Source organism: Carya illinoinensis, chromosome 9, assembly GCF_018687715.1.
Source record: "Carya illinoinensis cultivar Pawnee chromosome 9, C.illinoinensisPawnee_v1, whole genome shotgun sequence".
Taxonomy (NCBI): Eukaryota; Viridiplantae; Streptophyta; class Magnoliopsida; order Fagales; family Juglandaceae; genus Carya; species Carya illinoinensis.
The window spans coordinates 24,981,722-25,002,668 of record NC_056760.1 but is presented as its reverse complement, the minus strand read 5'-3'; the positions used below and the strand labels follow the sequence as shown (position 1 = coordinate 25,002,668).

Here is a 20,947-nt window from a genome sequence, read left to right as displayed (position 1 = left end):
AGGTGCACTTGCGGGAAACTCCTTGCCGAGGGCTTACCTGTGCACCCCCAGGATTAGTCGAGATGTTGTTCCTGGACACCCAGTGCCAATAAAAAAAAGAATGTTTCAGTTTCGTAGTTTACAGGAATATGAGGGAGAGAGAGAGTGAGGGGTTGGGGGGTTTAGGAGTTCTGTTTGAATAAACAAGCTTTAGAAGGGATAGTCGTCGTTAAATATGAACAACTGCAACAAAATGCTGGCAGAGCATCTAAGGATGTTGCTATGCATTGCATCCTTGCTTGTATTACTGAGTGTTAGCCAACCAAAATTTTTCTTTTCTTCTTCATCTTGTACTTCTGTCTATTGTGAAATATTTTCTGGTAGGGTTCTTATGATAGATTTTCTGGGTTTCTAAGGAGGGGATAAGGAAGAAGCAGTGGATAGCGTGGGATAGAAATTGTAAGCCTGAGGGAGGAATAGGAATAAGAGACTTGGGTGAAGTAACTACTCATGAATTTGTCTGAAAGTTTTTATTCGAGAAACTCTCTTGAATTATTTAGGGGGAGATCTTAAAAATGAGCATGCCTCCAAGGTCTCGCCAAGCAGCAAGATTCTCATTTCTGGGAATCTATTAAACCCCTCCTCCAGGTTGTCTTCCCAGGCTCAACTTCATGGTTTTGCGGTAAGAAACCAACTTCTTTTCCACATCTTGAACGAAAATCGGATACGTTCCTTCGTGTTCCCTTTTCTGCCTTCTTTTCTTGAATGAAATTCCGAGTACATGTTGTTTAAGATAGAAAAAATGTTTGTACTTTCTTTTTCTTCCTACAACAAAGGAGGCAAAATATGTTATGGGACTACATTTTTAGCAGGACTGGAATTATGTGGGCGATGCCCGGGAGGATGGTGGGTCTTTTTGCTTCTTAGAGAGACTTTCAGGGTAAGTACCAAATTTTTGCAGTGTGAAATATGATTCCTCTGTGTATCATGTGGTGCATTTATTTTTAAAAGAAATAGCAATTGTTTTGAAGATCAATGAATTTTGACGTCTCTTTTCTCTTTATTTCTATGGGTTTCGACTATTGTTTTCTATGGACCTAGCTTGCATAACTTTCTTGTATCCTATCTCTAACTCATAACTATTTGCATATTGTTGTATACTTGGGCTCCACATATTTACTTGAATTAAAAAAGTATTATTTTTACTTATAAAAAATCAACAATGGAGGCAAGAAGCCCTTAATCTTGGAAATGGGACTGTGGGTTATATAAAGCTGGTCTAGAATATAAATTATGTCCATTCGATTGAGACTTGAGATTGTCAAAGAGGTGGTGACCTTGAGTCTTCACCTAATAGCCATGTTCAAGAATAAAAATGATCAATTTACAAAAACATCTTACAAAAAGTTTTTAAATTAATATGACTCAATGTGATACATCAGATTTATTTTTCTTTACCATTTGACATATCATGTCAATGCACATTAATATGCTAAGTTTTTTTTAATTTTATAAAAACCCTTTATAGATTTTTTTTTTTTTTTTAAATTTTAATACTTGATAGAGCTCAATCAAATTCTACTCTATGTCCTTCGCAAGGTCGTGTCTTTCGTGAATCTCTTCTATGGCATCCCATATTTGACCTCTCCCTTGTTCCTGAACGAAATTTTGGAGAAAACTTTCACTTCCTTCTCTCCTGTGATTGTGAATTACCTGTGTTCCACAATTTTTTTTATATTCAAGTGTCATTGAGGTTCTTAGCCCCTGAAAGGCATCGATCATGTTTTAGTAGTTTTTGACTATCTTTCCCAACCCACTAACCACCGAGGTTTCGGTTCGATCTGCAGAAGAACCCGAACCGCATCCTGTAAGGTATCGATGAACGGCATTGGAACTTTTGAACTTATAAGCCTTCAAGTTTCCCCTTGATAAAATTTGACATGTTGGAAGACCTGCTCAACATTTGAGTCCATCCAGGCTTGCAGCACTTTCATGGTTTTAGCATTGTAGATGATTTTGCTCTCTTAATTGGCTTCTTGTAACTTTCTATACATCCTCTTGACTCGCGTCATGTCTTCCTTGACATTACCGGCATGTTCAAAGAACTTGTCGAGATTGACACTCTTTGCCGGCTTCCATGTCATCCAAGTAAGCCTGCTGCTGCTTCAGGCCTGTGAACCAAACATTTATGTTTGTTTCTTCTTATTTTCTTGGAAGAGATCGAGAAATTCACTGGAAGATTTGGATTGCACTTTTATGTTCCTCGCTGTATTGGAGTTTTGTAAGGTTTTGGGGCTTCTTCCTTCTCTGCCACACGTGCTGCCTAATGAAGGAGCAGAGCGAAGGTGACGAGCAAAAAACCGGTCACAAGAAACGAACACCAGGTGAAGCTTTTTGGTTCTTGGTAGTGTGAGAAGTAAGAGGAGGGGCTTGCGTTGATCTGTCCCAGTTTATTCATTAAGCAAACAAGTGGCATTTGGAACTTCATTGGACACCAAGATGGTTCTGTTGACATAGTCCGTTTCCAAGCTCTCAACAACCAAGAAATATCCATGGGCTTGGGGAAGTAAGGACAAATCAGTCTTGGCTAGCCAAAGAAGTTTATGGCGTGTGATTGGCTTGTGCCTAAGACAGATGCTCAACCCGTAGTTCTGAATCTCGAGTCAAAGACCGACCGACTAGTCTTGGTTAATCCTTCTTTGACAGACATTTGTATTACCATTTGAGTATCAAATACCTGAAGGACCAGATGATCTGTTGGCATAAAACCCTTATGGTCGACAATAAGTAATTTCATATACTTATTATTGTTGTTTTCACCTTAAACCTGAGTAGGTTTTGTACATGTGAAATCAAAAGCTGCATCCCAGAGATCCAAAGTCGGCTCAACTCAATAGATCCTAGTTGGCTGCAAATTAAATTTTGCTTCCGACTCTCATCCAGTAGAAAGTCGGATATGGTTAATTTTTTTCTTTTTTGCATTAAGTTGTAAGAGAATTTTATTACCACATAAATAGACATAGTCCAAGTATACAGGAAGTATACAGAAAATGGAGGATTTTCAACCCATTCATATGGACACAACCGTGCCCACCCTTATGGCAAGAATCAAAGTGTTTAACTAGGTAAGATCATCTAGATTCATTTTCTTGGCATAGATATTTGAACTTGATAACCAACTACCAACAAATACAAATTAACTTACCCAAAAGTACTTTTTCTTATACGGAGCCGAAAAATTCTAATTTAGTTACATCCTCAAAGTTGCTGGATGAGGGTAGAAAGGTGAGCTCCTAAAAATAAACTGTATAGCTTCAACCCAATACCCACTACAGTTGCATTTTTATAATTCTCCCTACCTGGCCTTTTCGGTGTCAACTAATTACTGTCGAGAGGAGATTACCGGTTTGTCAACCATACGTGCACTCCCTATCCCTCTTCTTTATGTACAGATTCGAAGATGGGAAAGATCATGAAGCTTATATGGATGAATGTACAACAGAAACTGCCCCAGCCACCACCAACACTCCCACATAGTGGCTGATCAACATCCATAAAAGCAAAGGTTAATCTACCCAGTTGCCGGAGTGGATCCAGATTCTTTTATACACAGAGTTGCAGGAGAGTCTTCATCAGCATCGCAATGATTGCTGCTAAGGGCGACAAGACTGCTGAGTTTTTCGCCCCCACCTCCATCTCCACTCGGCTTTGACTGATTGGTGGATGCACTTCCACTGGCCCCAGAGCTTGGTAATCTCTGCTGCATGACAAACCTCTCAGCTGCATCTCGTAGCAACTTCATCATGCTGCCAGAATCAGAACTAGGTGAAAGCTCTTCCTCCCGCTCCGGCTGGATATTCAAGTCAATTTGACCTTTAAAAGGAGAAGCGCACTTCCCTCTATTAGTTTCATCATCAGAAACATCATTGGCCCCTCTAATCTGCTTCGGACTACAATTTCCTTTATTACTACATGGCTGGGAATCATCATCCTGAACTTTCTCAGGCGACGGTGGCTGCTGCTGTGGCAGCTTTTTGCGTGTTGTTTCCCCTTCTTTCTCTGATTGTTTCTTCTCACGACGCAACATTAATGTGCGGAAACGGCGCTTCACGGTTAGACAGACATTACAGGTGCAACTCTGCTTGTGTTTTGGGCCCTTCCCACTAGGTGGCTGAATGCACACAATGCATGAGCAGCCAGGTCTATGCCGGGGGTGTTTTGTCGTGGCTTGGGATGATGCTGGAAGTGGCTCGCCCTCTCCCAAGATGGCTAGGTTTGCAAGAGTGTCAAGTCCCTCCAGAGCTTCAACATTATCTAGCTCCTGTTTAGCAGCTTTGATTTTCTTGGTAGCTTGTCCAATCATAACAAGTTGCAAAGTTGACGATTAGGCATGAAAGGACATGTGCACACATACACACGCACACAGGCAGAGAGAGAGAGACAGATACAGAGACAGAGCAATAGTAGCAAGTCTAGAACTCAGATTTTTTAGCTCTAGCACCATGCTGGACAACAAGCCTAGTTTGTGTCCTAATAAAATGATACCTGATTTTATTAGTTCTGCATATATGACTGAAAGATCTAGCATTTGTTTCAAGCAATTCATACCTAAATTACACTGGGGTAGAAGATCTTCAAGCTGTTCTGCTGTCAATTCTTGGGCTGCTGAACAGATAGATCTGGTGCCAGAGAGGACCACAAAGATATTAAGGGAATAAATAGAGGTGCCAATTCATCAACTCATAATTTCAACATTTTATATATTCCACTCTTTTTTTCTTTTTCTTTTTTTTTTTTTTTGGGGGGGGGGTAGTTATGTTGTTTGTGTCCTATGTTTTAATTTTCTTAGTGTACCCATTTGGGACATAAGAAGATGATTCTCACAGAAGAAAGGGGAAAAACAAGGAAAAGTCGTCTCTTTGTAAAGATAAAAAGATAGTGACAATTCTGCAATGTCATAATATTTTCAAAAACAGCCAGCCCGCCCTATTGATCTAACAACAAAGATCTAGCTGAATGGCTGATAGTGACTTGTTTGCTATGTATTTGGAATATTTTCAAGCAGTTAAGACAACACAGTCTAGAGTCCACACATTTTAGTTTTATCGTGAAATATGCATTGCGGGCAAGTAATCTATAGCACAAATCACCAATGAATGCTTCATTTGATCAGAGCTTTCAGGCTGCAAGATGGTATAAGGTGCTCAAAGAAGTAGATGGTATGGAAACACAATTGGCAAAGTTCGAAACAGATTATGGTATACCTTTCTGGGTCCAATGAGTCAGAACAGGTCCACTTTGAGGGAAGCAAAGCATTGGCAGGCAATTTGCGCCACTTGAAACAGTCTTCACATTGAACCCACTGAATCTTTTCACTAACACAGATGAAACACATCATTGGAATTCTCCAGGCTCAAAGAGTGAACATAATTAGACCATGTGCATTATAATACTGAGGGGCTAAAAGGAGAAACAACAATGTCTTGTTGTAATAAAGGCCCAGTAGATTGCCATACTACAGCAATCCACAACAAATAGAGCAAAGTTATCTAAAACAAAATATATTTCTAGCCATAGAACAGATGTTAGAAACTAGTCTCTAGTTCCCTTTCTCTATTCCCAATTCCAGCAAGTGTGGCAAAACAGATAGAGAAACTTTATCGTGATTTCTTATGGAGTGGCATGGGGTATGAACTCAAATTCCATCTAGTCAATTGGGATAAGGTATGCTCCCCAATCTCATCTGGTGGTCTGGGAATCAGAAATCTAAGGATTTTTAATCGGGCCTTAATTGGGAAATGGCTGTGGCGATATAATATGGAATCGGAAGCCCTATGGAAGTTGGTGATTGATTGATTGCAAATATGAAGGTGTGTGGGGGGGTTGGTGCACTAGAGAGGTAAGTGGAGCTTATGGGGTGGGAGTGTGGAAACACATTAGATGTGGGTGGGGGATCTTTACTCGTCACACTAGACTTGTGTTAGGGGATGGCTCTAGAATAAAATTCTGGAACGACCTTTGGTGTGGGAATAATGCCTTAAAAGGATTCTTCCCCTTCAGTTTTCCGTGTTGCGAGTGAGAAAGGAGCTTCAGTGTCTGATCTAATGGTGATATCTGGGGATCAAATCCAATGGAACATTAACTTTAACAGGGCGGCCCAAGACTGGGAAGTTGGTAGCTTTGAGGAATTTTTTAGTCTCTTGTATTCTATGTTGCAACCGAGCACTCCAAGTGTTGACTCACTATGGTGGGTACCTACAGGTAAAGGCACTTTCGGTTTGCTCTTTCTATAAGTCTCTCACTCAATCACAGAACATTTAGTTTCCATGGCAAAAGATTTGGCAAAACCACGGCACCTCCTAAAGCGGCATTTTTTGCTTGGACACCATCTCTAGGTAAGATTTTGAGAAGCACCGGGTGATCATAATAGACTGGAGCTGCATGTGTAAGAAAACTAGCGAGACCGTCGATCATCTCTTACTGCATTGTGAGCTTGCTAGAGCACTATGGGATGAAGTTTTTCACAGATTAGACTTAGCTTGATGCCTGCCTCAGTGAAAGCACTGCTGGCCAACTGGACAGCGCTGAGAGGTATCCCACAAATTAAAGCTGTGTGGAAGATGGTTCCTATCTGTATTCTGCGGTGTTTGTGACAGGAACGAAATGATCGGACGTTCGAAGACAAGGTGTACAATAGAGGAACTTAGATCTCTTTTTATTAGAACTCTATTTCTATGGGCTTTAGCTGTAGATTTTAATGGCCGTGATGTTCATGACTTTCTTGTATCCTCTGTTTCTTCCTAGATAGGTGTTATCTCTTGTATGCCATCTTGTGTACTTGGGCTATGCCTATTATTATTAATACAATCGTTTACTTATCAAAAAATAATAATAATCACTGTTTTATATAGGAGACTCTTAACAGAATTTTACCACGGGGAACAATTTGAAACGAAAAAGGCACAAAAATGAAAAATAAAAAATAAAAAAATTTAAAGAAATATCATACTACATATGCTTCAAAAAAAAAAAAAAAAAGAACAGACGATAAACAGGGAGGAATTTAAAATGTTCATGCAAAAACGAGCAACAAAAAGATCAGTGATTTACCCCACATCAGTGGTTGCAAAAATCGTTGGCTTCCCAAGTATTGGTGCATCCTGTAATAATAAATGTTAGATCTCAAAACATAAGCATCCTTACCTTAACAAATTGCTTCTTAATAATAAAAAAAAATGAAATATCAAAGAAAAGTAGCACTTTAAAGAAGAACAAAGATGCAATGGAAGCCATTAGATCAAGCAGTATCTTTCAGTCTTTACTGGTGGGAGGTCTGGATTCAATGTTTTTCAATGTGTGCTTTCTCTTTGGGGGAGTTTGGAATGTTGCCAGGGGTTGTGGTCCACTTTGTTGTTTGACAAGAAAATCTTTTAAATACCAGGCCAGGTTAAATGTTCTTCACCCCAAAGAGATTTGGTGGGGATCGCTAGTGACAACACAAAACTGTTCAAGAAGTCCGTGGTGTTCTATAAGTAAGAGGGCAGGGAATGGTAGCAACATCAAGAAGTTTGACATCTGTGGATGAACTGAAACGATTTTTCTACAATACACTTCTTTCTTGGGCTTTGGCCATTATTTGTAACACGGATAACCTTCATGATTTGCTTGTAACTATCACTAGTTCTTAGTTGTAATCATGCATGTTCTTTGTATACCACTTGTGTACTTGGGCAATGCCTCTTATATCAATAAAATTTACTTTCACCTATTAAAAAAAAGAAAAAAGAAAGTTTGATGTCTGTTACTGTACTCTGACCTAACAGAGCGAGGGGGTCGCTAAGGAATTTTAATTTTGAACATCAGATTTTCAAGAGTCTTGATCTGAAACTTCATTATTTGTTCTATTTTATTTTCTATTCGCCCCCCGCCCCCACCAAAAAAAACCAAAGAGCCAGGCCCACATCAGAATGTGTTAATTTATCAATTTTATATCACTATGGCAGCATAGTAGCATTACTAGAACAAAGCAACTACATTTCTAACTAACCGCTGAAGGTGAAAATCCTTGCTGATCCTGGAATAAATCAAAATTGTGGCCAGAAGCAGAAGCAGAAGCAGATCATTGAAACCCATAAAGATATACTATATGTGGCTAGAGAAAATGTACAAGCAATCATTGGCACTGCTATTTCTTTCCACTAGCAACAAAAATTAACTAAGGTACCTCGTACTCCTCAAATTCAAAGCCTTTAATCACCACAACACTGGGGACACAGTTAGGAGGACGGAGCAATCCTTGAGCTTCTTCCCATGTTAGCTTCAGCTCTATCAGGTCCTCATTTTCAATTCTTAGGCGCTTGCTCTTTGGACGCAAGGTGCTGCTCTTCCTCTTCCTAGAGATTGATGATTTACCTCCTAGTACTTCTTTAGCTATGTATCCCGACTTATCAACTTTATACCACGAACTAGGATCAGCCAATTCAGCCTGTTTGTTTGAAGGAAAGAAAGGTGATCCTGAACTCTCTTCAATGACGGATATCTAAAGCAACTTCAACAATCACGGTTTTTGTAACACTTACATCTCCATGTGTAGAAACTCCATTCCCAGTCTTACTTGTTTCGTTATCCTGTCAACAGAAACCTGTTAATCTTTTTTTTTTATTCTTGCGTACTAGATGTCTATTGGTTAAAAAATATTACCATGCTAAAATTATGCAACAAATAACTGAATTTGATTATCTGATAAACAAATCTACAAGAACTGTTCAGCTAAAAGTGACTACTTTATGTCACTTTTAGCTCTAATAGCCGTATTATTGCTCTTGATTTTATTTTGACTACCATATGCCATATCATTCTTTTTTACAAACATCATCAGCATGAAAGCAGGACGGTTCTTAAAAAAATTCTTTAAAAAATTATCTTCTCTATACTCTTAAACATAAAAAAATGGTAAGAATGCAGGCTATTGCAGGCTATTGTATAAGGCAAAACCTGATCAGAAGATTGAGCAGTCGAAGCCTTCCTGAATCCCATAATCAATTTACCTTCTGGCTCTAATCGACTAAATGTTACTGAGAAGACAAAATTAAGCATCAGTCGCAGAACAAGAAAATTATGATATCCTGATGCACTCAGTACTGGTGATTTGACACCACACTCATTAGGGAGATGAACTAAAACATAATCATCAATTAAGAGGGGAGCATTCAGCACACAAGTGCTAGACCAAATTCTCAAACTATGCTTGAAATGTGTAATCAGTGAATTAAAGCCAGCACAAAACCAGGTCCAAAAGAACTACAAGGAAGAAATTGGCCACAGGTAATAATCGTATGGAGCTAAATCATAAAAATGGTGCCATTCAGACCATACGAAAGATTTAATCACCCAAATAATCCAAAAGCTAGAAATTTCCCAGCCCAATTTCTCAAACTATGCTTGAAATGTGTAATCAGTGAATTAAAGCCAGCACAAAACTAGGTACAAAAGAACTACAAAGAAAAAATTGGCCGCAGGTAACATTCGTATGGAGCTAAATCATGAAAAAGGTGCCATTCAGACCATACAAAAGATTTAATCAGCCAAATAATCCAAAAGCTAGAAATTCCCCAGTAATAACTAGTTAATTACCTATATCGCCTGCTTGCAATTGCATGGACTGTATGCAAGGAGTAACACCCTCCAAAACATACATTCTGCTATTGTTGTTGGGCCAGAAACGGAACTGAAAAACCCACTCCTTGCCTTTTGCATCCTGAACTTTAAGAGGCAATCCCTCAGGCTGAGAAATTGGTGGAAAGTAGGCCTGTTGCATGGTGATTGAAGATTGTTATAGAATGAAAATCTGCATAAAAAGTTGTGACAAACTAAAACTAATATGCCAAACTACAATATTATGACCTAGAAATGCAAATGGCAAACAAACTAATCCATTATGTGCACATGGCATGATAGCCACATGCATCTCATGCTAAAGATGGAATTTGATTAAGGTCAAAACAACTAACACAAAGCATAATGTAAATCTTTTGAAACAATAGATTACCTAATCAATATCGTACTAGGAATGACAGCCATAGAAATTTCTTTGCTCATCAACCATATGAACTAGAACTACACTAAAATATATAACAGCTAGTCAGGTACTTAAATATAACTGATTCTCTATTGACCTATAACAACCCAAGAAAAACCTAAGCTGCATCTTGATATATGCTCCAAAAGGACTAGTCAAGGTTGTAATCGGTGCAACTTAAAATTCTTATAAACTACAAAAACTTCTCCACCCACATGAGAGATCCTATTCACCGTATTATACTAAATCCAAGGCATTACAATATCCCCCATTAAATCCCTAATAAGGTCCAAGGCCAAATCCCTCTCTTCTAGATACCTAGCCTAGGAGAGAAATTAGTATGGTAGGCAACTTAGTTTGGTAATAAAGTCTATAGAGTCCTCCTCAAGCCCTTCTGTTGTGGACACTTCTAATTAGAATTTGGACACCATTTGCAACGACCTAAGGCAAGCTTAAGTCACGTCTAGGTTTATATTCTAAAAAGACTAATAAAAACTACAATTCGATTCCCTTAACATCATTATAAACAGAAATAACTTACCCATTCGAGTAAGGTGGGATTTCATTCACCACCCTCTCATACTAAATTTGGGGACATAATTTTTAATACCCCAATCCCACATTGGGAAAAGGAATAACTTAAATAATCAGTAAATAACAATTTTATTAAAAAAAGGCGAAGCCAAGTTCATGGGACTACATAGTATATAAGTTATAAGGTAGCCATGGGTGCTAAGTCCCACATACTTGGTGAAAATGAGCTTTTTTATATAGCTTTTCTAGACCATAACATTGTCAATAATTTAGCTGCTTTAAATTCGCAGGAAACCATGAAGTACTGGTTCCATACTATCATGATAAGTAGCTCTTTCTAGGCACCAAGCAAAAAGGTGGATTGTTATGAGATTGGTCAAATATAAAATAAAATGAGTTTTATAAGTGGATTTTAAGGAAGTTTTAAATTGACTAGTCCTTTTAGGGTTATGGTGGATATGAGGCTAGTCCTTTTCCTGAATCGTTACATGACCATTGTTTTGCCATTTAGTAGGCAATCATTTAAACTTCCATAAACTGGTAATTTTATCTTCCTATCATCACAACAAAAGAAAAAAACTCCTGAAGTTTATTTTGAACTTATCTTGCCATATTTGTCAATAACTGTCAATGGATTAATGTTCTGTTTACTTTGCTAAGGAAACAAGTACAAAGAAAACAAGAATGCTACTCTAGCATATATGGACTGAACAACTTTGCATACAACCTATTAGAAATTGAAGCAAGAGCACTAATGTGAGCCTACTTCAGATAACATGGTCATTTCACATAATGACTAATGAATTTATTTAGTTTCTATGGATTGATGGTAACAAACGCATCAATAAAATTCATTGTTAACTGAAGAAAAAAGCAGGTTCTATTCTTTCGTCTTAAAAGCTTTAAGAATTGAAATGCTGAAAAAAGCAAAACACCAGCTGGGGAACCATCCGACTCACCTCGGCACATTTTTTTGGAAGCACCAAACGCCCAATCCGCCCAGCATCACTGGCACTTAACATTTTCTCAAACAAAGGAGTGATTACAGAATTTGAACTTAAGCATGGTTAAGGCTTACATGATGCTTGATTATAAGTACAAAAAATAGCAGGCCGGGCATCAAAAACCATATAAGGCAAAGCCAAGCCCATCTTCAGAAATCAGAATAAATTCATTATTTGCAACTTTCGTCAATAAGAAAATACAATAATATATTATTTAGTCCAAGGATACTCTCCAGTTATTTGTTGAAGCTCTTGATTGGTAAACCGGGGCCAGTACCGTGAAAGTAAGTGATTTCTTCCTCGTGCATCTATTCGAGGCTTTCCATTTCGAACCTGAGCTTCAACAGACAAGTCAACTCCACTCTGTAAATTACCATGAAACTGCTTTGGCAGAGATGTAGGAGTTGTTCCCAAATGAGTTCCACAAATCCCAGTTTGACCATTTGTTTCGTTTGGAGATGAATGAGGTAAAGTCACACCAAATTTTGGGGTAGATGGCTCCTCCTTTAAGGGGGAAGACTGTTGAGATAAACCTGAACTATAGTTTTCCTCACACTTAATGCCTGAAATAAAATGTTCAAATTATCACATTGATTTAGTAGCAACTAGTTATTTCTACAGGACAATCTCCAGCATGAAAGCAGGACCATCACAAATCATCATTTTTGCTTACTTATTTCTACCTGGTTATTTTAAAGATCATCATATGCAAATAAAGTGAGTACCTGCATTCCCATTTTCAAGCATTTCCCGGGCACCAAGCTTCAGGCTTCCATTCATCAATCTTTCAGAAAAGTAATCAATTTTCTTTTTTTCCAGGGGAGAGGTAGATAATCTTTCACTGGAATTGAGTTTGTTTATGCCACTTGACATGTCAACCTCAAAGGGAATCCTTGACTGTAACTCTGGTGGAGGAGGTATTATTGAATTGAACAAACTGGGTGCTTGCCGCCATGGTACAGGACCTGATCCAGCTAATTGACTCCAATTTTTGACAGATAGGTCTTTAAGTCTCTCAGGTAAAAGAGAATTAAAACACAAAGATGCTGGCCATGCTGGATTTGACGTCTGCAATATATTATGGAACACATAGTTATAAACAAATCAATAGTACATCATTGCAACTTGCACCTGTTGCATATCACTTCGAATGTAAATATTTTTTTGGGGGATCATATCCAGAAACCAACCCATTCAATATAAGTTGGAACTGCTCAGAAATACAGCATATATCTATGAACAGGTTTTCCAAAGATGAAAATATTGGAGTACAAAATGACGGTTAAAAAGGAAGGGTAAAGGAGAAAGGGAGGAAAAATTCTGAAGCATAACATCAGAGGCAAAATAGTATCTTGGTAATAACTTTGCCAAGTATCAGGAGACGTTGTATTACAGTAGACAAACAGATCGATATATTAAACATAGGTCAAGCAAGAGTGAGAGGGGAATTGATGGACAACGAAAACATGGATCACCAGAATCATTATAGGACATGTTTCATTTTCAATTAAAGATTGCCCTATTGTATATCAATGCAGCAGTCAAATGTTTTTGCTAATTCTTGTCAGTCAGAATCCCTCAGTCTAGAATTGACAGATTTATTATATCTCCTGATTGGGAAGCTTAGCTTCCTGAAGTGACCCCCCATAAAGGCTGTCAAGAATTTGCTCCATCACTTCCCTATCCATCTTGAGTGTGGAGAACTGGAGACCTTCATGGAGGTAGAAATGTTTATTGAAATTATGCTGCTAAAGTCAATGGGTTTTGTGGAAGGGTGTAACAATTGTGGACTTACCACTTTCAAGGTTCCTTGAGTTATATTTTTTTTTGATACGTTCCTTGAGTTATATTCCAGTCCACAAACTAAAAGGTTTGAAAAAGGTGTTTGGTAATGTAGATAAAGTACAGTTGTGGACTTACCACTTTCAAGGTTCCTTGAGTTATATTCCAGTGCACAAACTAAAAAGTTTGAAAAAGGTGTTTGGTAATGTAGAGAAAGAAAAAAACTTACTTTGATGAGTAAAAAGGACTTCAGATTATTGTTAGAGCTTTATGTTGGGAAAGGCTAATGCTATTAGTGATTTAAAGAGGACAACTCTTACTGAGGACATGAGTTGGCAGCAAAATCAAAGGCATTGTATTCAAGACAGGGTGATTAAGTGCACAAAGTTTTCCACTATGTGGCCAACTCAAATCTAATGAATAACTCTATTGATGCCTTGCTTGTTAATAGTACTATTTCTTATAACCACTCAGAACAGTATGCTTTCTTCTGATTCCATAGGACAGGTTGAGGCTCCTTACCTTGCTTTTTCTAGCCTCTCCTTCTTGTTTGCTTACCTAGCTCGTCTTAGTGACTCTTACTCTTTTCTGGGGTTTAGTGTTAAAATGGTAGATTTTTAATTTGCCAATGAATTGGATCACCCACCCCAACTCGATCAATAATCAGATTCTTAGCAAGAAAGAACAGTTCTGCAACATGGGCACCCACTATGATATGATTCTCGATCAATTAGACTGAATTTAGAAAAGTCAATATTCATTAAATGTTTTGAACCATCAATTATTCTTGCCCCAATTTCACTATCTCCTTCAGTCCCTTCTTCGAAACCCTTAAAGTAGAGAGAAAATTCTCGTCATCTTTCAGTTCTTTCATTGGAAACAAAATTAATCGATGAACCAGGGATCAAAATCCATTCGATGAAGTGGAACCTAACAGCAAGGGCAAAGGTGCAACCACACTTATAAAAAAAGGGGCAAAGGTACCACCTTAGTTTCACAGATCCTGCTAAAACAAATCCCAATCCTGCTTTCCCCTTTACAACATAGGCACCCATCAAGCATCCCTACTTGTTCCAACAAGTGATCAAGACTTCTACCTCTTCCTAGAGTGTTTGAGAAAAGTGAGATTTTCGAAGTGGTGAAAATTTTGAACCCTGATAAGGCTCCAGTTCCTGACAGTTATTCTATGGCATCTTTCCAAGCTTCTTAGGAAAATCAAAAGAAGATATCATGAATGTTTCCACTTTTGACATATCAGTCTTGTGAGCGAAGTTTACAAAATCAATGCCAATCTCAAAATTATATCCCAATCTCAAAATGAATTGATAAGGTGAAGGTAGACTCTAAATTCACTTCTCATTGCTAATGAATGCCTTGATAGTAGAATTAGATCTGGAGAATTGGGTGTCATGCAAATTGGATATAGAAAATAGTTATGATCATGTTAATTAAAGCTCTTGTTGTACAAATTGAGGAGGTGTGACATCGGGGAGAAATATTATGATTAGAAAACTCATTGTATTTCGTCAATGTATTTCTCCATATTGGTAAAGGACACTCCCACTAGATTCTCTATAATTGTCTCCTTTGATATTTGCCAATGCTATGGTGGAGATAGGTAACATAATCCCTACTACAATCAACGGGGTTATTTTCTCTAGTCTTTCTATGGAATCGAAGAATGGTATTAGACTTAACACCTCTCATCTTTTGTTTATGGAAGATATTAATTGTCATTGGGGCAAATCTAGATTAGCCTTGTCACTTGTGTTGCTCATCTCTATGTTTTGAAGCCGTCTTAGGTCTGAAGGTTAATTTGGCGCAAAATTGATCCCTACTAGTAAGACATAGTCGAAGGCTTGGCCTGGATTCTTGGATGCAAGGTTTCTACTTTGCCCATACATATCTAAGTCTTCCACTGTGAGGTTCTTCTAAAACTAAGGCAGTGCTGTTTACCAATCAAAAGAAAATCTAAGGCAATGTTGTTAAAAGTGCTAGGCTCACTTAAGCGCAAACATCATCTAGAGCCTAGGAGCAAAGTGCTTGTCAAGCGCATATTTTTAAAATTAATTTATAATAACAAAAAAACCCACAAAATACACTAAAAAGGTTTGAAAAGCAAGATGGTATTATATTTAGCCTATTAACTAAAGTTATTATAGTAATGCAACATGAAAATCAAGAAATCAACTAATTACATAGATTTAGGAAATTTTGGTCCAACACCCTTGTGCTATGGGGTACTTGGGTTTAAGATCCTGTAAAAAATTTTAAGAATTAACCACATGTATGACTTATGAGTTAATTAGAAAGGGGCCCTAGTTAAATCAAAACCACGTGGCAGCTTCACAGATTGCCACATGTCAACTTCACTTTTTTAAAATAATTATTTTTAAATAATAATAATAAATAAAATTTTTTCAATCAAACATTTTTTATTTAAATATCTCAAAGTTAGGGGGGAAAAAAAAACCTCGAACGGCTACCATGGTGTGGCCCCACCCACGTGGAGGACAAGCTTTACTTAAACATACATTTTATATAATTCTCTTGTGCTTTACTTGATATACAGATATATGATGTTAATAGCTACTCATTTATTTTTTCTAAATATACAAGCTTGAATCAAAATATACCAAAAGGGTCATGACCAAAAATGCTCAAGAACTGTAGGTATTGACTTCTATGCTAACATAAGCAATCAAATATCATTCCATCAAGAGAGCCAACTTGGACTATTATATTGAGTTAAAGCATACATCACACATGACATTATGTGGAGCTATGGTATATAAATGGTCTTCAATATCATCTAAATACTTAAGAATATTTGTTCACACTTCACATCATTTTATTGGTCTTGAAATGATATTTTTTATTTCTTTTTTTTTTTTTTTTATAGGTAAACGGTAGTATTAATAATAATAGGCATAGCCCATATTTTTTATTTCTTTTTAAAAAAAGAATTATTAAAGCACGCTTTTTTGCAATTTAAGCTCACACAAAAAGCACGCTTTTGTAAGCGTGATTTGTGCCTAAGCACACATTTAACAACACTGATCAAAGCTCATGTTTGGTTACCAGATATTTTCAAATTTTTTTGCAAAAATTTTCAACTTCAGTCCAAACATCTATAAGTCTAAAAAATGTCTCCAAAAAACTTTTCATCCAATCATTTGCTTAGGTTTCAATAAATAAATAATAATAAATAAATAAATAAAAAGCACATAAACCAAAACAAATTTTACTAAAAAAAAAAAACAAAGAACAACCCTAAAAAATATAATAGAACAACCTAACCACTTCCACAAACCAAAATATATACAATGTATCTAAAAAACAAATTATTCATATTTTGCTATATACTTTCACAAAACCCAATAAAAACATATCTCAAAACTTTTATAAAACAAATGTTCCCGAAATTTTCCTTACCTAACTTACCCAAACATACTCTAAATTATGGCATTATTAACAGGTTCTGTGACATTTAATTAGTTGGAAACAGTCGTACTTGTTTACAGGGAGAAAGATATTTAACTAAGAGCACCTTGTCAAATCTCCCTGCTTACTATATGTCTCTTTTCCCTCTTCCTGCTGGTGTTGCTAAATGGTTAGAGAAGTTACAGCAGAGTTCTTTGTGGGGGTATTGGTAAAGGGTTCAAATTTCACCTAATAAACTCCCCCAAGATTAGCTGGTATGCAAATTAAATTCTGTTCAATCAAGTTATTTTGGGGAAGCGATTAGGAGGCCATTATTATTAGTGAGAGTATGTGAAAGTTAATAGTGGATACTAAATATAATTATTTGTGGGGTTGATGGTGCTCTAATGAGTTTGTAGATAGTCTGGGGTTGGACCTAGAAAAATATTTGGAGGGGTTGGGGGAGGTTTCCAGATTTATTATATTTGAAATGTGTGACAGTTCAAAGGTAAGATTTTGGCATGATGTGTAGTGTGGGAATCAGAGTGTTGTGGTAGTGTTTCCTAAGTTATTTAGTATTGCTCGTATACGTATACATATACAGTTAAAGATGAGTATCATAAAGTCTTGGTTGTGCCTTTCTGAATTTTTATAAAATGTGGACTTCTTAAAAAAATGTACACAAGTTGATCATATCTGTGTTTACCAAGCTTGACATTTATAAGTAGTACAAGAACTTTAAATCAATATCACCATCTCCTAAGATGAGGCAGTTTTTTCCCCAATTATGCAAGCAGTAAAATGAATGATAGTTTATAGAATGGGAATAGAAATTATAAACTTCATGCTTACGCTAAGAAATTTCATGCATGAAGCTCAATCATGCATGTAAGCAAACCCACAAAGCTAAGTTTTTCTAAGCAATATTAGGGAGTCCTATGCTAACTTCTCTAGGCCTTCCACCAAGCTGACAAATCAGGCTAATAATTTTTTGTGACTTGATAGTCATAATAATGATAGAGAAATGATAGTTGCCGTCATGAGTGTGCAAGCGCTGTGCAATCACTTTGAAAAAAGTGAATAAACATGGGACCCACGTGAGAAAAAAATTAATTTTTTAATATTGGACCCACTTTTTTTAAAGCGACTACACAGCTTTTGTGCACTCCAGTATGTAGCATTACTCATAATAACATATCAACAAAAACACCAAGACAACAAATTGGACAGTATAAAAAATGTGGCAATACAAACAGCTAATGAAAAATAGAAAAGAATCATTTTTTTTATAAGTAAAAAAAAAAATAGAAAAGAATCATAAAGGAAGAAAAAATATATCTGTACCCAAAGGACACTTTTCCTCGCACACTTCATGCATTCAATCCCTCCCCGATCCAACAATGTAAAGGTGTGAATCGAAACAATACATCCACAATGAACTTGCTGCAAAGGAAGACTAATTATTAGAACATTTCTACAAGAAACTTCAGAACTTTTGTTTCAAGAATGCAAGATACCAATGTGATATCTAGCACACCACTAACAAATAATAATAAAACAAGAAAAATTGCCAGCTCACCTTACCACAAGTCTCACAACACCTCCAACCAGTAGCAGTCAAGTGGAAAGTCTCACAGAATCTTCCTTCCTCATAAACGGAACTAGTGTCACATAGAACTAGCGTCAAATTTCCATATAACTAAATAAGAACATATGAAATATTAAGTAGGTTTGGGGTTTCTTACAAATAAAATTAATCTTTATTCTCCATTCAGAAAACTAACAACCATCATCCAAACTGGCTACCTTATATAATAAAACACTTAATCACCCTCACAGTCAATAAGCTAGTTTAATACTCATTCACACATACAGAGGCTTTCCCTTTTGCTGATCTAATTATCCTAATAGCTAATCTTTTCCAAAAACAAACAGAGCATATAAACGGAAACCCATTCAACTGCTGTTATCCACCCCTAACAAATACACATGCAGACACAAAAGCAGAGCTATAAGTTAATAAGAAACATTAAAGTACAAAAGAATTGGCATGTCTCATTCTGGCAGAACTCACACATCCGATGTAGCAACTATCTAAAAAAGCTTAACAAAATCCAGGGAAAATTTATGCCATGGAAGAAACATAACCAAGTAGCTACCCAAGAAATTGTGTTGCACTGTCGTAGTAGAATGAATGAAAAGTAGTCAAATGCTCCATGGCAGCAAAATGGTAGGCTTTGATACATCATATCCACATCGAAAGCTTACCCTGAAAGCTTAGCCTATTCACACATTACTGCTGAATGCTACAGCCACCATCTGGGTGGTAAACACATGATGTACTCTTCCTAGTGCACCAATATTAGACCGAATGTAAAGGAACTTGAGGTTAGTTTCATTTTAATCCTTACCCTTTTTTATCCCCCAACACTCGATGGCAAAAACAAGAAAGATTATGATAAGCGAAGTCTATAATTGGATTTCAAGATTAAAAAGAAGGAAGTATCATTGGAGATTAGATTGGTTTGACATTCCTTCAAAGTCAACATACAAAAAGAAACAGATTCACTTAAACCTCTTCCGAGGATTAAGACTGGCAACGTTAACAACTTTGAAAATATTTATACTGATCTTGCAGATACATCTCAGAATGAACGATCCTCCAAGAGAATAAAAACAGAATGAAAACCACATGACAAACTCATTAGCAGAATGATAATGGTTAAGGCAAAGAATCATCATCTGAGAATTCGACCAATAAGAAGTGCACCGATTTAGTATCCCCTAGCTTCTGCTCAGCAAGTATTGAATAATTTAATAATATTTCAGACAGGTTCATAAAAAAAAAAAAAACAAGGCGCTGTTTTTTGAGGGAGCTTCAGAACTAACCCAAACCGTCAAGCAATAGAAGAAAAACACTTGCATTTAATAATCTCTAAAAACCCCACTTAGAATTATGCAATTGAAAAGTATTTATCAAAAAAAAAACAAAAATTATGCAATTGCAATCAAAGCAGCATGCACCTATTAATTGCAATTTAACAAAAATGGAAATACGCAGTAAAGGCTTCAATTGTTATTTTTATTTTTATTTTTTATGAAAAGTAACACACGTGCAGTCACACACAGAGGTTCTTCTCGGAAATAAGTCGTACACAATAATTATTTACCAAATTGATATCACATCAAAAAGTCCAAAGAATTAAAATCACGTTTAAATTTCCAGAGAATCATTCATTCAAGGAACTATTCCCGTTAAGAAATACTTAATCTACGTAAGAAGTGTTATGCCGGAAACAAATTTCCCTATTCTTAGAGTCCCTTTTTAGGTAGAGAACCATTGTAAATTCAAAAGTAGATTATTAGCTTCCTCAATCAAACTTCACGCCAGACATCACATAAACCCAAACCCAATTTCCCAAATTGCCTTCTAGCAAGCCAAATCTCCAGCTCCACACTAGTGGACAAAACCACAACCACATCCAGCTTTAGCAAAAGAAAAAAAAAAAATCCCCAAAACAGCCATACAAGAACTCAACACCGCGCACCAAACTCGAAGCTCAAACCAATCCACCACACTCCAAACCTCAAAATTACAGCATGTTAAGCTTCAAACTCCAAAAAAAAAATGAAGAGAGAGAGAGAGAGAGAGAGAGGGCAGCGAATACAAATGTATCAGTCAACAACAGTAAGCAGGGAAAAGAAACAAAGTTCACTTACGCGCATCGATCGCAGAGCTCCGCGTACTCGCCAGTTCGGAGCCTCCAGCCCTTTCTCGGTTGCTCCGATTTCAATTCCTTGCAGTCCGAATTGTAGCACACCTGGGACGACGACGAAGCAGACGACATCGAATACTAGGACGGAGGGAGAGAGAGAGAGAAAGAGAGAGCGAGAGAGACAGAGCACAACAAAGAATGCAACATAAACCCTAGAAAGTCAAAGCCGAATGGAACACATCAATGAGAAACTGCAAAAATTGAAATGTTATAATCGTGGCCTGAAAGCGCAGTAAGAGAGAGAGAGAATTGGGGAGGGTTTTAGAGAGATACAAAAATATTGGGAGGAGAGAGAGAGAGTTCTCAATGCGCTGCTCTATATGTAAGTTTAGATCATGCTTTGTAAATGGCATTTCCCTTCCTTTTTTGGT

At 37.0% G+C, this 20,947-nt stretch overlaps 1 protein-coding gene and 1 pseudogene across 2 annotated transcripts; both read right to left on the bottom strand.

Annotated features, from left to right (window-relative positions):
* Nucleotides 1-1,218: 1,218 nt before the first annotated feature.
* LOC122276955 lies at nt 1,219-3,534 on the bottom strand (annotated as a pseudogene).
* On the bottom strand, nt 3,181-20,928 carry LOC122277495 (B3 domain-containing protein Os07g0563300). 2 transcript variants are annotated; one of them, XM_043087485.1, is made up of 14 exons: nt 20,521-20,928; nt 18,380-18,461; nt 18,145-18,243; nt 12,321-12,663; nt 11,825-12,158; nt 11,551-11,647; nt 9,613-9,787; nt 8,974-9,053; nt 8,559-8,606; nt 8,204-8,464; nt 7,090-7,139; nt 5,244-5,354; nt 4,588-4,658; nt 3,181-4,329 (listed from the first exon to the last, which is right to left on the bottom strand). In XM_043087485.1, exons 1-14 carry the CDS (start codon nt 20,646-20,648, stop codon nt 3,551-3,553), a joined length of 2,658 nt encoding a protein of 885 aa, XP_042943419.1. In that variant the 5' UTR covers nt 20,649-20,928; the 3' UTR covers nt 3,181-3,550. The 2 variants fall into 2 exon arrangements, with proteins under 2 accessions (XP_042943419.1, XP_042943420.1); XM_043087486.1 differs by having other exon boundaries at nt 18,385-18,461; nt 20,521-20,569.
* Between the last annotated feature and the right edge of the window lie 19 nt (nt 20,929-20,947).

Bases quoted from the DNA above. Each gene is read 5' to 3' on its own strand.
- LOC122277495 (XM_043087485.1), bottom strand. From the start codon at position 20,648: ATGTCGTCTGCTTCGTCGTCGTCCCAGGTGTGCTACAATTCGGACTGC. The intron at 8,607-8,973 runs GTTTTGCCTTAT...TTCTGTTGACAG, and splicing joins CTGCTCAATCTTCTGATCAG to GATAACGAAACAAGTAAGAC. The intron at 5,355-7,089 runs GTAAATCACTGA...CATCTGTGTTAG, and splicing joins TTTGCAACCACTGATGTGGG to TGAAAAGATTCAGTGGGTTC.